At 37.6% G+C, this 12,991-nt stretch overlaps 1 protein-coding gene across 1 annotated transcript in view; it reads right to left on the bottom strand.

Annotated features, from left to right (window-relative positions):
* nf1b (neurofibromin 1b) overlaps positions 1 to 12,991 on the bottom strand; it is a 60,748-nt gene that overhangs the window by 45,844 nt on the left and 1,913 nt on the right. Inside the window, 9 exon segments of the mRNA XM_016264362.1 lie at positions 455 to 583; positions 851 to 1,024; positions 1,994 to 2,151; positions 2,239 to 2,314; positions 3,131 to 3,198; positions 3,343 to 3,449; positions 6,024 to 6,214; positions 6,373 to 6,456; positions 8,591 to 8,734. Of these exon segments, the coding sequence (XP_016119848.1) occupies positions 455 to 583; positions 851 to 1,024; positions 1,994 to 2,151; positions 2,239 to 2,314; positions 3,131 to 3,198; positions 3,343 to 3,449; positions 6,024 to 6,214; positions 6,373 to 6,456; positions 8,591 to 8,734 (1,131 nt within the window).

Here is a 12,991-nt window from a genome sequence, read left to right as displayed (position 1 = left end):
TTGTTTATACCTTGGTAAAACGCAGAGCTCTATACATATGTTTGGATATATACTGTATCCAACTTCATTTGCATTCATACAGTACACTCACGTAAAGAGATATATACAGTACTATACAGCAAATATCAACTGCCTGATTTTTTATTTTGTTGCAAAATTTAACTATATTATCACCCAGCTCTTTATATAAAGTTGGATATTTAAGTAAGACCAACTTTATGCTCATACATTATTATATTTGCACTTGTTATTTATTAAATTACACTTGTAACGCAAAATGTAAACTATATTATCAGCCAGCTCTAATCTTCAAAATGTGACTATAAAGACACATAAAGATAATTATTAAGAAATTATTACATTAACGTTATGATTTTCTGTAAAGCTGCTTTGAAAGAATTTGTATAGTTTAAAGAGCTATAGAAATAAGCTTGACTTGACTTGCCCCACACACCTTAAATTGCTGATTGTTATGCGGGTTGATTCTGAAACAGGAGACAAAACAGTCGATCATCAAGTCCAAGTCTGCACTCTGGCTCCCTGCGCCTCTGGAAAACGGTTTAGCTGGGTTAAACAGCAACCCCTGGAAACAAAGAGACAACAGTCAATGAAAAGGACAGCATCAACACGAAACATACAGATGCATCTGAGCCACTGTGAGTTGCCAGGTTTGGGTTTCTTTAAGTGTTCGTTCCTGGGCGATGCAGATTGGAGTCCTGTCTGCAACATTTTCCACCTCCATTCCTTTTCTTACTCCTTAAGCATTCTCTGCTACTCTCAACAACACAAAGCAGCCAAAAACTAAAATAAAACGGTCCAAATTCTACCTGAGAGCCATATTTGTCCATACCTTCAGATCCATGACGATGGACTGCACTAGCAGGAAGATAACGGAGTGATCCTCCCAGCTGATGTATGTGGACGCTTTGCAGAGTTTAACGCAGGCAATTGCTGCACTTTCTGTCAGCTGTTTGCTTCCACTGTGACCAGTCAGGGCTTTCCGTAGATTCTCCAAAAACAGTTTCTACAAGATAAAAAGCAACACATGAATACATATTACAAACAGTTCAGAGATAATCCAATTATAGTTTACAGTATGAATATTTTACTAATGTTACAAAAAAAGTGAGGATTTGTAAACTATCTATAAAGTACAAACTGTGTGATGTAGTTGTCTAGATTTGGCACGTGCATGAGGAAGGGGGTGCGTATATGTTTTTACATTAGTGAGGCTCAAATGGGTTTTATCAGTGGCCGATATATATATATGTGTGTGTGTGTGTGTGTGTGTGTGAGAGAAAGAATTGTTTAAATAAATGAACATTTTAAATAAAAATATTAATGAAAAAATTATTAATAATATTCATTCATTTATTTTTAAATGAATGTGCTATAGAAATATAAATAAATAAATAACTTAAAGATGGCAAATTGCTAAATTACATTTACTTTACACAATATGTGACCCTGGACCACAAAACCAGTCATAAGGGTAAATTTTTTTAAATTGACATTTATACATCATTTGAAAGCTGAATAAATAAGCTTTCCATTGATGTATGGTTTGTTAGGATAGGACAATATTTGGCCGAGATACAACTATTTGAAAATCTGAAATCTGAGGGTGCAAAAAAAATCAAAATATTGAGAAAATCTCCTTTAAAGTTGTCCAAATGAAGTTCTTAGCAATGCATATTACTAATCAAAAATTAAGTTAATATATTTACAGTAGGAAATTTACAAAATATCTTCATGGAACATGATCTTTACTTAATATCCTAATGATTTTTGACAAAAGAAAAATCAATAATTTTGACCTATACAGTGTATTTTTGGCTATTGCTACAAACATACCCCAGCGACTTGAGACTAGTTTTGTAGTCCAGGGTCACATATTTAAATATTGTCTATAAGTAGTTTTTATAATTTAAGAACAATAATGGTCAAGAGGATATCTTCACAAGTACACACGCACAAGTTTGTGTATGCTTGCCTTGTTGTCTTTCGCGTCATCTGACGTGTCTCTGGACATGTCTTGAGTGATGTCAGGACACAGGATGAGGAGGATGATCTGCAGGGGCCAAACAGCTGCTTTCCTCTTTGTACTCTCAGCAAAACTATCCACCAGATCAAACAACTTCTCGGCACACTCTGAAACACACACACACACAGATCAAATTCACATATCCTCTCCAAAACAATACTGATATGATACAGTGAGGTTTTCAGCGGACGCACCAGCCATGTCTGCCTGAGGCCTCTGGTACAGCCTGGTGAATTCATCAGCATAATTTTCCACCCAGTTCCAGAACGCCTGCAAATTCAATCAAATTAAAACACACAAATACAGCAGATGTTTGCTACACTGAGACAGACATCACTAGGTGGCAGCAGAGACAATTTCATACAAAACACCAACACATTACAAAATATGTTAAATTAAACATTTAAATCTATAGAAGTATTACTTCACAGTCAACAATATTCAGGATAATGTACGCTTTTTGTATTGTGCATAATTATTATTATTGTCATTCTTATGAGTCATTTTATTTCAATATATACCCACAGGATTAAGTGACTCTACAACATCTACGAATTTGTATCCTGCTTATGTATTACCTGTCCAGTTAAATCATAATTTGTCTTCGTATGCATTTGTCCCTCAAATGTTCTGTTGTTCTGTCATAGGTTATTTTATTTAATTGTTTATTTTATTATTGTAATTATCTTTTTTCCCCTGTTGTCGTTGTTTGTTCGGTGAAATTTTTTTTTTTTTTAATCTATAAAAGCAAGAAACTGTCCTTGATATAACAATGAAAATTAATTACAGTATTATGTATAAAAAACAATCATAATATTATTAATAAAGAGTCACAGCTTTAATTAGCTTTTGTGTAGTAGTAGTAATAATAATAAATAAATAAATATGAATTATGATATACTTTAAATTGTAATAAATCTTTATAATGTTAAGGTAATGCATAAAATGCATTTCTTTATAACAATAATATATAAAAATAAAAATAATATAATTACAGTTATTATTTTAAATTGTATAATATGAGCCACATAGCTGTAATATGCACATAATAATAATCATCATAATAACAATAATAATTCCACCTACCTTCTCTAAATTGTAGATGACACTCAACTGGGCTGGCTTCTTCAAGGCTTTAAATTTCAACACAGTTTCTGCAAGGAGAAAAGACTTCATCTTTAACTCTTTGACACATTAAAAGAAAAAACAGATACTTTTTCTGTTGCCTCTAATATTTTCTCCCGAATTCCCCACATCAACTTATTTATGCTCCGAGTACTGAAACCTTCCAATCAAACCTTGCAGGAGGCGTTTAAATTTACAGCAGTCCACGTTGATGTACTGGATGAGCTCGATGTCGTGCACGTCTACGTTATCCTCAGAGCAGACGGTCAGCTCCTGCAACCTGCAGGGAAGCAGACAGACAGAAAATCAGAGAGATCAAACCCATTCATTCCTTCATCTAATCACAAGTGGTTGTATGTACCTGGTGGAGATGCGGCTGAAGACAGCGCTGAAGTTACTGCAGCTCAGAGAGAACAGAACCCCACAGGCTGAGTTCCTCAACTCGGCCGCGTGCTGGTTTCCCTCACGGTACGTGTGGATGAAATGACAGATCTCGGGCAATAACTGCTTTACGAGCATTGTCTCATCCAGACGCATGCTGTCCTTTGGTTGCTGGAGAGAGAAAGAGTTTATAGGACTTCTTTATAGGAATGATCAACATCTAGATGTGCCTCTCGGAGCTTCAAAATGATGTTGAAAAGGCAATAATGGCATAATGGTGACAGCTCATGGATATCAGACACAATGAATGGTCTGCGGGTGTCTCTCACCCCTGCCAGGCACTTCTCCAGTGTGTCCATGATGATAAGCTGGGACAGGTAAAGGTTCTTCTCTGCAGTATCACCAAATATCCGCTGTAAGAGACAGAGAGAGCAAACTAAGAGAGAGAGACAAGCACATGTGGCAGAGAGTTCTAGCACAAAGGACCGTCTCCAACAGTCTAGAACAAACGCTCACAGTAGCTCTTGCCTAGTGACCGACCAATATTTTTAATAGCCAGTAGCCTATCAATAACTAGACAGAAAGACAAAATGTTGATATGAGATCAATAACAAAGGAGAAAGTAAAAAAAAAAATTTTCAGAAATAATAACCTAACAAATTTACTCCAAAATCATTCAAAAATGTTACATTTTAAAATAAGCAAAGCTGCTAAAGACTGTCCAGGAGCTTTTTTTTTTTTTAGCAACAATGCATTAAATTGCTCAAAAGTGACAGTAAAAACTTGTTACATTTAGCTATGTTCACGTTTCTTTCAAATAAACGCTGGTCTTTTGAACTTTTTAGTCATCAAAAAATCCTGAAAATAAATATATCATGGTTTCCACAAAAATATAAAGCAGCACACTGCTCTCAGCACTGATAATAAAAATAAATGTTTCTTGAGCACCAATTCAGGATACTGGAATGATTTCTGAAGGATCATGTGACACTAAAGACTGGAGTAATGATGCTGAAAATTCAGCTTTGCGATCACAGGAATAAATTACATTTTTAAAATGTATTAAAATAGAAAACAGTTATCTTAAATATAAATAATATTTTACAATATTACTGTTTTTACTGTATTTTTGATCAAATAAACAACCTTAGTGAGTGCAAGAGACCTTTTTTTATAAAAACCTCCCTGACTTTGAACACTTTTGAATGGACGTGTGCATATTATAAATCACGCGGGAAATCACGCGGCGACGGGACATGTTTTTACATCAATGAAAGGTGGTGTACAGATGTTACAGCGTTAAAAAAGATGTGCTGTTCCGATCTAGAAGTGCTTTTCATTAACTGTAAGCCGTTCTATTCGCCGCGGGAGTTTCACTCGTTCATTCTCGTGAGTATTTACATTCCTCCGCAAGCACATGTGAGCTCAGCTTTACAGAAACTCGCTGATCAGATCACAGAGACAGAACAACCACACCCGGACTCTGTTTTAATCATTCTCTGTGACTTTAATAAAGCAAATCTTTCCCGTGAACTGTCAAAATACAGACAGCATGTTACATGTCCCACCAGAGACAGTAATACACTGGACCATTGTTACTCCACAATAAAGGATGCATATCGCTCGGTCCCCAGAGCAGCTGTAGGACTCTCTGACCACTGCCTGGTTCATCTTATACCGACCTACAGGCATAAACTTAAATCTGCTAAACCTGTAGTAAAGTCTGTAAAGAGGTGGACCAACGAAACAGAGCAGGCATTGCAAGCCTGTTTCGACTGCACTGATTGGAGTGTTTTTGAAGCAGCCACCAACGATCTGGACGAGCTCACAGAATCTGTAACATCATATATCAGTTTCTGTGAAGACATGTGCATCCCTACCAGGACTCATTTAACATTCAACAATGATAAGCCATGGTTTACAGCAAAACTTCGTCATCTTCGTCAGGCCAAAGAGGACGCCTACAAAAGGGGGGACAGAGTCTTGTACAATCAGGCCAGAAACACACTGAATAAGGAGATTAGAGTGGCCAAGAGGAACTACGCTAAAAAACTAGAACACCAGTTTTCTGCGAATGAGCCTGCATCAGTGTGGAAAGGCCTGAAGGACATCACCAACTACAAGACACCATCCCCCAGCACTGAGGCCAATCAACAACTTGCTGAAGACCTGAATGGGTTTTACTGTAGATTTGAAACTCCCAGTCTAACACCCCACACCCGCTCTGAACATCTCTCCACACAACCATCAACACCTCCTGCAACCCCCCTCTCCCCCACTCCTACGTTTCAGATCAGTGAGGATGATGTGCACCAGGTCTTCAGGTACTGGATGAGCTCGATGTCGTGCACGTCTACGTTATCCTCAGAGCAAACGGTCAGCTCCTGCAACCTGCAGGGAAGCAGACAGACAGAAAATCAGAGAGGTCAAATCCATTCATCCCTTCCATCTAATCACAAGGGGTCGTACGTACCTGGTGGAGATGCGGCTGAAGACAGCGCTGAAGTTACTGCAGCTCAGAGAGAACAGAACCCCACAGGCTGAGTTCCTCAACTCGGCCGCGTGCTGGTTTCCCTCACGGTACGTGTGGATGAAATGACAGATCTCGGGCAATAACTGCTTTACGAGCATTGTCTCATCCAGACGCATGCTGTCCTTTGGTTGCTGGAGAGAGAAAGAGTTTATAGGACTTCTTTATAGGAATGATCAACATCTAGATGTGCCTCTCGGAGCTTCAAAATGATGTTGAAAAGGCAATAATGGCATAATGGTGACAGCTCATGGATATCAGACACAATGAATGGTCTGCGGGTGTCTCTCACCCCTGCCAGGCACTTCTCCAGTGTGTCCATGATGATAAGCTGGGACAGGTAAAGGTTCTTCTCTGCAGTATCACCAAATATCCGCTGTAAGAGACAGAGAGAGCAAACTAAGAGAGAGAGACAAGCACATGTGGCAGAGAGTTCTAGCACAAAGGACCGTCTCCAACAGTCTAGAACAAACGCTCACAGTAGCTCTTGCCTAGTGACCGACCAATATTTTTAATAGCCAGTAGCCTATCAATAACTAGACAGAAAGACAAAATGTTGATATGAGATCAATAACAAAGGAGAAAGTAAAAAAAAAAATTTTCAGAAATAATAACCTAACAAATTTACTCCAAAATCATTCAAAAATGTTACATTTTAAAATAAACAAAGCTGCTAAAGACTGTCCAGGAGCTTTTTTTTTTTTTAGCAACAATGCATTAAATTGCTCAAAAGTGACAGTAAAAACTTGTTACATTTAGCTATGTTCACGTTTCTTTCAAATAAACGCTGGTCTTTTGAACTTTTTAGTCATCAAAAAATCCTGAAAATAAATATATCATGGTTTCCACAAAAATATAAAGCAGCACACTGCTCTCAGCACTGATAATAAAAATAAATGTTTCTTGAGCACCAATTCAGGATACTGGAATGATTTCTGAAGGATCATGTGACACTAAAGACTGGAGTAATGATGCTGAAAATTCAGCTTTGCGATCACAGGAATAAATTACATTTTTAAAATGTATTAAAATAGAAAACAGTTATCTTAAATATAAATAATATTTTACAATATTACTGTTTTTACTGTATTTTTGATCAAATAAACAACCTTAGTGAGTGCAAGAGACCTTTTTTTATAAAAACCTCCCTGACTTTGAACACTTTTGAATGGACGTGTGCATATTATAAATCACGCGGGAAATCACGCGGCGACGGGACATGTTTTTACATCAATGAAAGGTGGTGTACAGATGTTACAGCCAGAAACTCGCTGATCAGATCACAGAGACAGAACAACCACACCCGGACTCTGTTTTAATCATTCTCTGTGACTTTAATAAAGCAAATCTTTCCCGTGAACTGTCAAAATACAGACAGCATGTTACATGTCCCACCAGAGACAGTAATACACTCCCAGCACTGAGGCCAATCAACAACTTGCTGAAGACCTGAATGAGTTTTACTGTAGATTTGAAACTCCCAGTCCCACACCCCACACCCGCTTAGAACATCTCTCCACACAACCATCAACACCTCCAGCAACCCCCCTCGCCTATGTTTCAGATCAATGAGGATGATGTGCGCCAGGTCTTCAGAAAGAACAAGAGAAGAAAAGCACAAGGCCCAGACTGTGTGACACCAGCCTGTCTGAAAACCTGCGCTGACCAACTGGCCCCCATCTTCTCACAGATCTTCAACAGATCACTGAATCTGTGCAAAGTCCATGCATGCTTCAAACGCTCCACCATCATCCCCGTCCCAAAGAAACCCAAGATAACAGGACTTAATGACTACAGACCTGTGGCCCTAACGTCTGTGGGCATGAAGACATTTGAGAGGTTGGTGTTGGCTTATCTGAAGGACATTACTGGACCCTTACTAGACCCCCTGCAGTTTGCTTACCGAGCAAACAGGTCTGTGGATGATGCAGTCAATATAGGGCTGCACTTCATCCTGCAACATCTGGACAAAACAGGGAATCACTCTGGATCCATCACATCCAAGCCATCTCCTTTTTGAACTTTTGCCATCTGGCCGGCGTTACAGAGCACCGAATACCAGGACAGCCAGGCACAAGAACAGTTTCTTTCCCCAGGCAATCTACCTCATGAACAGTTAATGTTCTCCCATTGTGCAATTAAAGTACAGTATGTGCAATAACCTTATACTTATTAATCACCCTAAACCCTAGTACATCCCTACAACTTATTTTAATTTATTCTATTCCTATTCCATCTATAGCACACCTGTACATACAATTTATTCTTTTTTGTGGTTTATATTTATGTGTATTTTATTCACATCTCATTTTTATTATCTGTGTGTTGTTGTTGTCTCCATGTACTGGAAGCTTGTGACACTATAACAAATTCCTTGTATGTGCAATGATACTTGGCAATAAAGCTCATTCTGATTCTGATAAAATATTAAAAATACACATTAAATACACAATAATTCCATTTGTATTCATATATTGTGCTTGTGCACCAACTCTTGAATAAACACTCACCATGTTATTGACGGTCTTCAGTATGTTGGTGAGTCCACTGGTGACCAGGGAGAATTTGTACCTGGAGATGTTGATCAGACATTCCTTATTGTGCTCTGTGCTGATTTTAGTGTGTGTGTTCTGCACGCCGACTTTCACAGGAAGCTAAAAACACACAAACATGCACAGTTACACTGTGTTCAGGTACAGACACATGCATTCAGAATTGTGCACACAAGTTGCTTCAACCCACTTACAGGACAAACACTCTCTGAATGAGAGATAATAGTGAATCAACTTCATTCTGTTTCTCACGTAAATCTGTTGTGTGACAGAAGACAATGAATATAGTGCACAAGTCGTATGAACCACTTTTATGGTGTTTTTATGGTACTTTTTTTGTCATTTTGTAGCTTGACAGCCCCAGCTGCCATTTATTTCTATTATATGTAAAAGAGTAGCTAGCATATTCTTCAAAAATTCACCTTAGTATTTCACAATATGAGGTGAGCGAATCATGATGGACACATTTAGAAGGTGAACTATTTCTTTAATGAATGAGAAAAAATTCATTAAAGAAATAGTTTACAGAATCAATGAAAAAACGTACTGGGCTACAACAAAGTAAACAGTAGCGAACATCTCAGTTACAAAAAGCAAGTCAGAAAATTGCTAAAACCAATCGGAGACACGGAATCCCATTTTGGGATTATCTAAAGCTTTGGCCAGGCTTAGCTTCACAAAACACCCCTAATCTCTGCTGAACTTCAATCAAACTGCAATGATCCCAACACAGACCACAAGCCACCCTTGACCAGGCCCCTTTAGTGTCCCACCAGTTGGATGGATGGCCTCTGAGACCTTCAAGAACACTGGTCAGTGTGTATACGCCACCGAATCTGGTATTTACCACCAAAAGAAATCAGGCTAAAGACTGGAAACACTGGTTTATGTCTCAAAATTGTCTGTTGTTGCCGTACCTTCAGCAACCTTTAAGGGGCTTGTACCTTTAGTTATCTCTGGTAGATAAGGCCTAAACTATTTTTCTTGTGTTGCCAGTTTAACCAGCTCGTAAACATCATATTTCTCCCGATAGTAACAGAATTTTGCTCGCAAATGGAAAGTTTCTCCAAAATAAAAATGGAAACAAAAACACAAATATTTGAAGAATATCCTGTCAGAAACTCACATGTTGTGATCCACAGAAAAAAAAGTAAGTCAGATGGGATTGGAACAATATGAGGATGAGTAATTAATGACAATTTCTGTGTCTGTGATGATGACGATCTGTTACGTTTGTCAATGTTTCTTTGGTGTCTGGTCGAATATTAGTCAAAAACTTCAGGGCATTTAACACAGGCAGGTTTCTGCAGTTGTAAAAAAACTTTTGCAAATAAGATGAAAAGAAAACATTCTAGCTTAACCATTCACAGGCTTTTGTCTGGTAAACAATGGGTTATATTTCTAACTTATAACCTATTTCTTATGTACAACTGCAGGTTTAAACCAGTAGGATCTGCACTAAAGTCAGGTCTTTAAGGGTTAAACTGATGACGCAGCTCTTAAACGAAAAAGTGAAGCTGTGTGTATCAATCAAGGGTCAGCTGTGAGGTTGGTTTACTTGTGGGACACAAAATATGAAGTGAAAGTATAAACATTAACCCTCATCTCACATGATGTGATTTACAAAAGCAGGACACGTTTCTGGAGCAACATTTGGTCAACCAATCATTGCCATAACTTTAACCCTTGATAGCCTCTTTACAAGACATACAATTTTGGAATGTTTGCTCATCACAAAAATGGCTTGACTTACAGATGGATGTTTATGTGACATTTATGATTTAGTAAGCAAGTGAATACACTGTTTTAAAGATCTTTATCAGATGTTTGTACACAAATATGTTATTAAAATGGAACATGATACTTTCTAGACTAAAAATCAACCGAATGTTCAAGGATACCAAAAGATATTCAAATATTCATAGATTTACAAAATAAAATATATGACGAATTATTAATTAAGAAGCAATAAATCTTTGATTAAACTAGTAAAGTGGTTCAAAGTGGTTGCCATCCCAAGAAACTGTATCTCAATATCTTTGCACGCAGAGGCACTTAACACATACACACTCTGTTCTTTTTGTGCCATTTATTTAAAGTGCCCCTACTATGGGTTATGATATGAAAAGTTCATATTTTGGTTTTGGGAGTCCCCAACAACAGGTTGACATGCATGCAAGGTCAAAAAACACTTTCATTGTCTTATAATATGCATTTATTTTTACCTTACTTGCTCACGATTCGTTTAACGATTAATTTTTCCAAACCCCTCCTTTGCGTGACGATCGGTCTCATTTTCATTTCATCATGACTGTAACGCCTGATAAAGCAATGTTTGTGAGCGCATTGCTGCTTTGTGTACAGCGTTACCGGGGAAACTGCTATTTTTAAGCTCCAAAAGCAGCATCTAGTGGCAAAGAATGAATTTGCATTTTAATTCAGACCAACACCAAAAGACGAACAAGTGGGTGGGCAATATGCTAATGTTTCATGTTGACGTCAACATGAAACGGCTTGGGATTCGTTTTAAAAATGACTGATTTCTTTTGAGAGACAATAACTTAAAGGGTTCATAGGATGCCCATTTTCCACAAGTTGATATGATTCTTTATGGTCTTAATGAAAAGTCTGTAACATAGTTTGGTTAAAACTTCTCAATGGTAGTGTAAAAACACCTTTTTTACCGTCAAAAACAGCTCTTTTCAGAGCATGCAGATTTGTAGCATTTGCCTTTAAATGTTAATGAGCTCTGCTGACCCCGCCCCTCTCTTCCGAGCTGCTCTCAGAGAGACTGTTTACTTTAGCCGCATTCATCGTGAAACTTGCTAATTAGCACATTATTAGGAAAGGCGATTTGCAAAGATACATTAAAAAAACCTTATACTCACTTCTTCTGTAGATGAAGCTGGATCACGAATGATTCGTGAGAACATAGATGCATTTATGTAGATCGGGGGCGCATTCCCTTCAGAAACAATGTAATCCACTGCGAGTTCAGCGGCTCAAATGTCGGGAGTAAATGACGACTGCTATGTTCATTATTACATCCAACAACAGAACACCTCAATCGCTTAGGAGTCATTCTTGTCTACATCTGCTCCAGCGGTGAAACAATGGCGGACTGATGAACGCAGCTCTTAAACGAAAAAGTGAAGCTGTGTGTATCAATCAAGGGTCAGCTGTGAGGTTGGTTTACTTGTGGGACACAAAATATGAAGTGAAAGTATAAACATTAACCCTCATCTCACATGATGTGATTTACAAAAGCAGGACACGTTTCTGGAGCAACATTTGGTCAACCAATCATTGCCATAACTTTAACCCTTGATAGCCTCTTTACAAGACATACAATTTTGGAATGTTTGCTCATCACAAAAATGGCTTGACTTACAGATGGATGTTTATGTGACATTTATGATTTAGTAAGCAAGTGAATACACTGTTTTAAAGATCTTTATCAGATGTTTGTACACAAATATGTTATTAAAATGGAACATGATACTTTCTAGACTAAAAATCAACCGAATGTTCAAGGATACCAAAAGATATTCAAATATTCATAGATTTACAAAATAAAATATATGACGAATTATTAATTAAGAAGCAATAAATCTTTGATTAAACTAGTAAAGTGGTTCAAAGTGGTTGCCATCCCAAGAAACTGTATCTCAATATCTTTGCACGCAGAGGCACTTAACACATACACACTCTGTTCTTTTTGTGCCATTTATTTAAAGTGCCCCTACTATGGGTTATGATATGAAAAGTTCATATTTTGGTTTTGGGAGTCCCCAACAACAGGTTGACATGCATGCAAGGTCAAAAAACACTTTCATTGTCTTATAATATGCATTTATTTTTACCTTACTTGCTCACGATTCGTTTAACGATTAATTTTTCCAAACCCCTCCTTTGCGTGACGATCGGTCTCATTTTCATTTCATCATGACTGTAACGCCTGATAAAGCAATGTTTGTGAGCGCATTGCTGCTTTGTGTACAGCGTTACCGGGGAAACTGCTATTTTTAAGCTCCAAAAGCAGCATCTAGTGGCAAAGAATGAATTTGCATTTTAATTCAGACCAACACCAAAAGACGAACAAGTGGGTGGGCAATATGCTAATGTTTCATGTTGACGTCAACATGAAACGGCTTGGGATTCGTTTTAAAAATGACTGATTTCTTTTGAGAGACAATAACTTAAAGGGTTCATAGGATGCCCATTTTCCACAAGTTGATATGATTCTTTATGGTCTTAATGAAAAGTCTGTAACATAGTTTGGTTAAAACTTCTCAATGGTAGTGTAAAAACACCTTTTTTACCGTCAAAAACAGCTCTTTTCAGAGCATGCAGATTTGT

This window comes from Sinocyclocheilus grahami, unplaced genomic scaffold, assembly GCF_001515645.1.
Source record: "Sinocyclocheilus grahami isolate Dianchi unplaced genomic scaffold, SAMN03320097.WGS_v1.1 scaffold32.1, whole genome shotgun sequence".
Lineage (NCBI taxonomy): Eukaryota > Metazoa > Chordata > Actinopteri > Cypriniformes > Cyprinidae > Sinocyclocheilus > Sinocyclocheilus grahami.
This window is presented reverse-complemented; position numbering and strand designations above follow the sequence as displayed.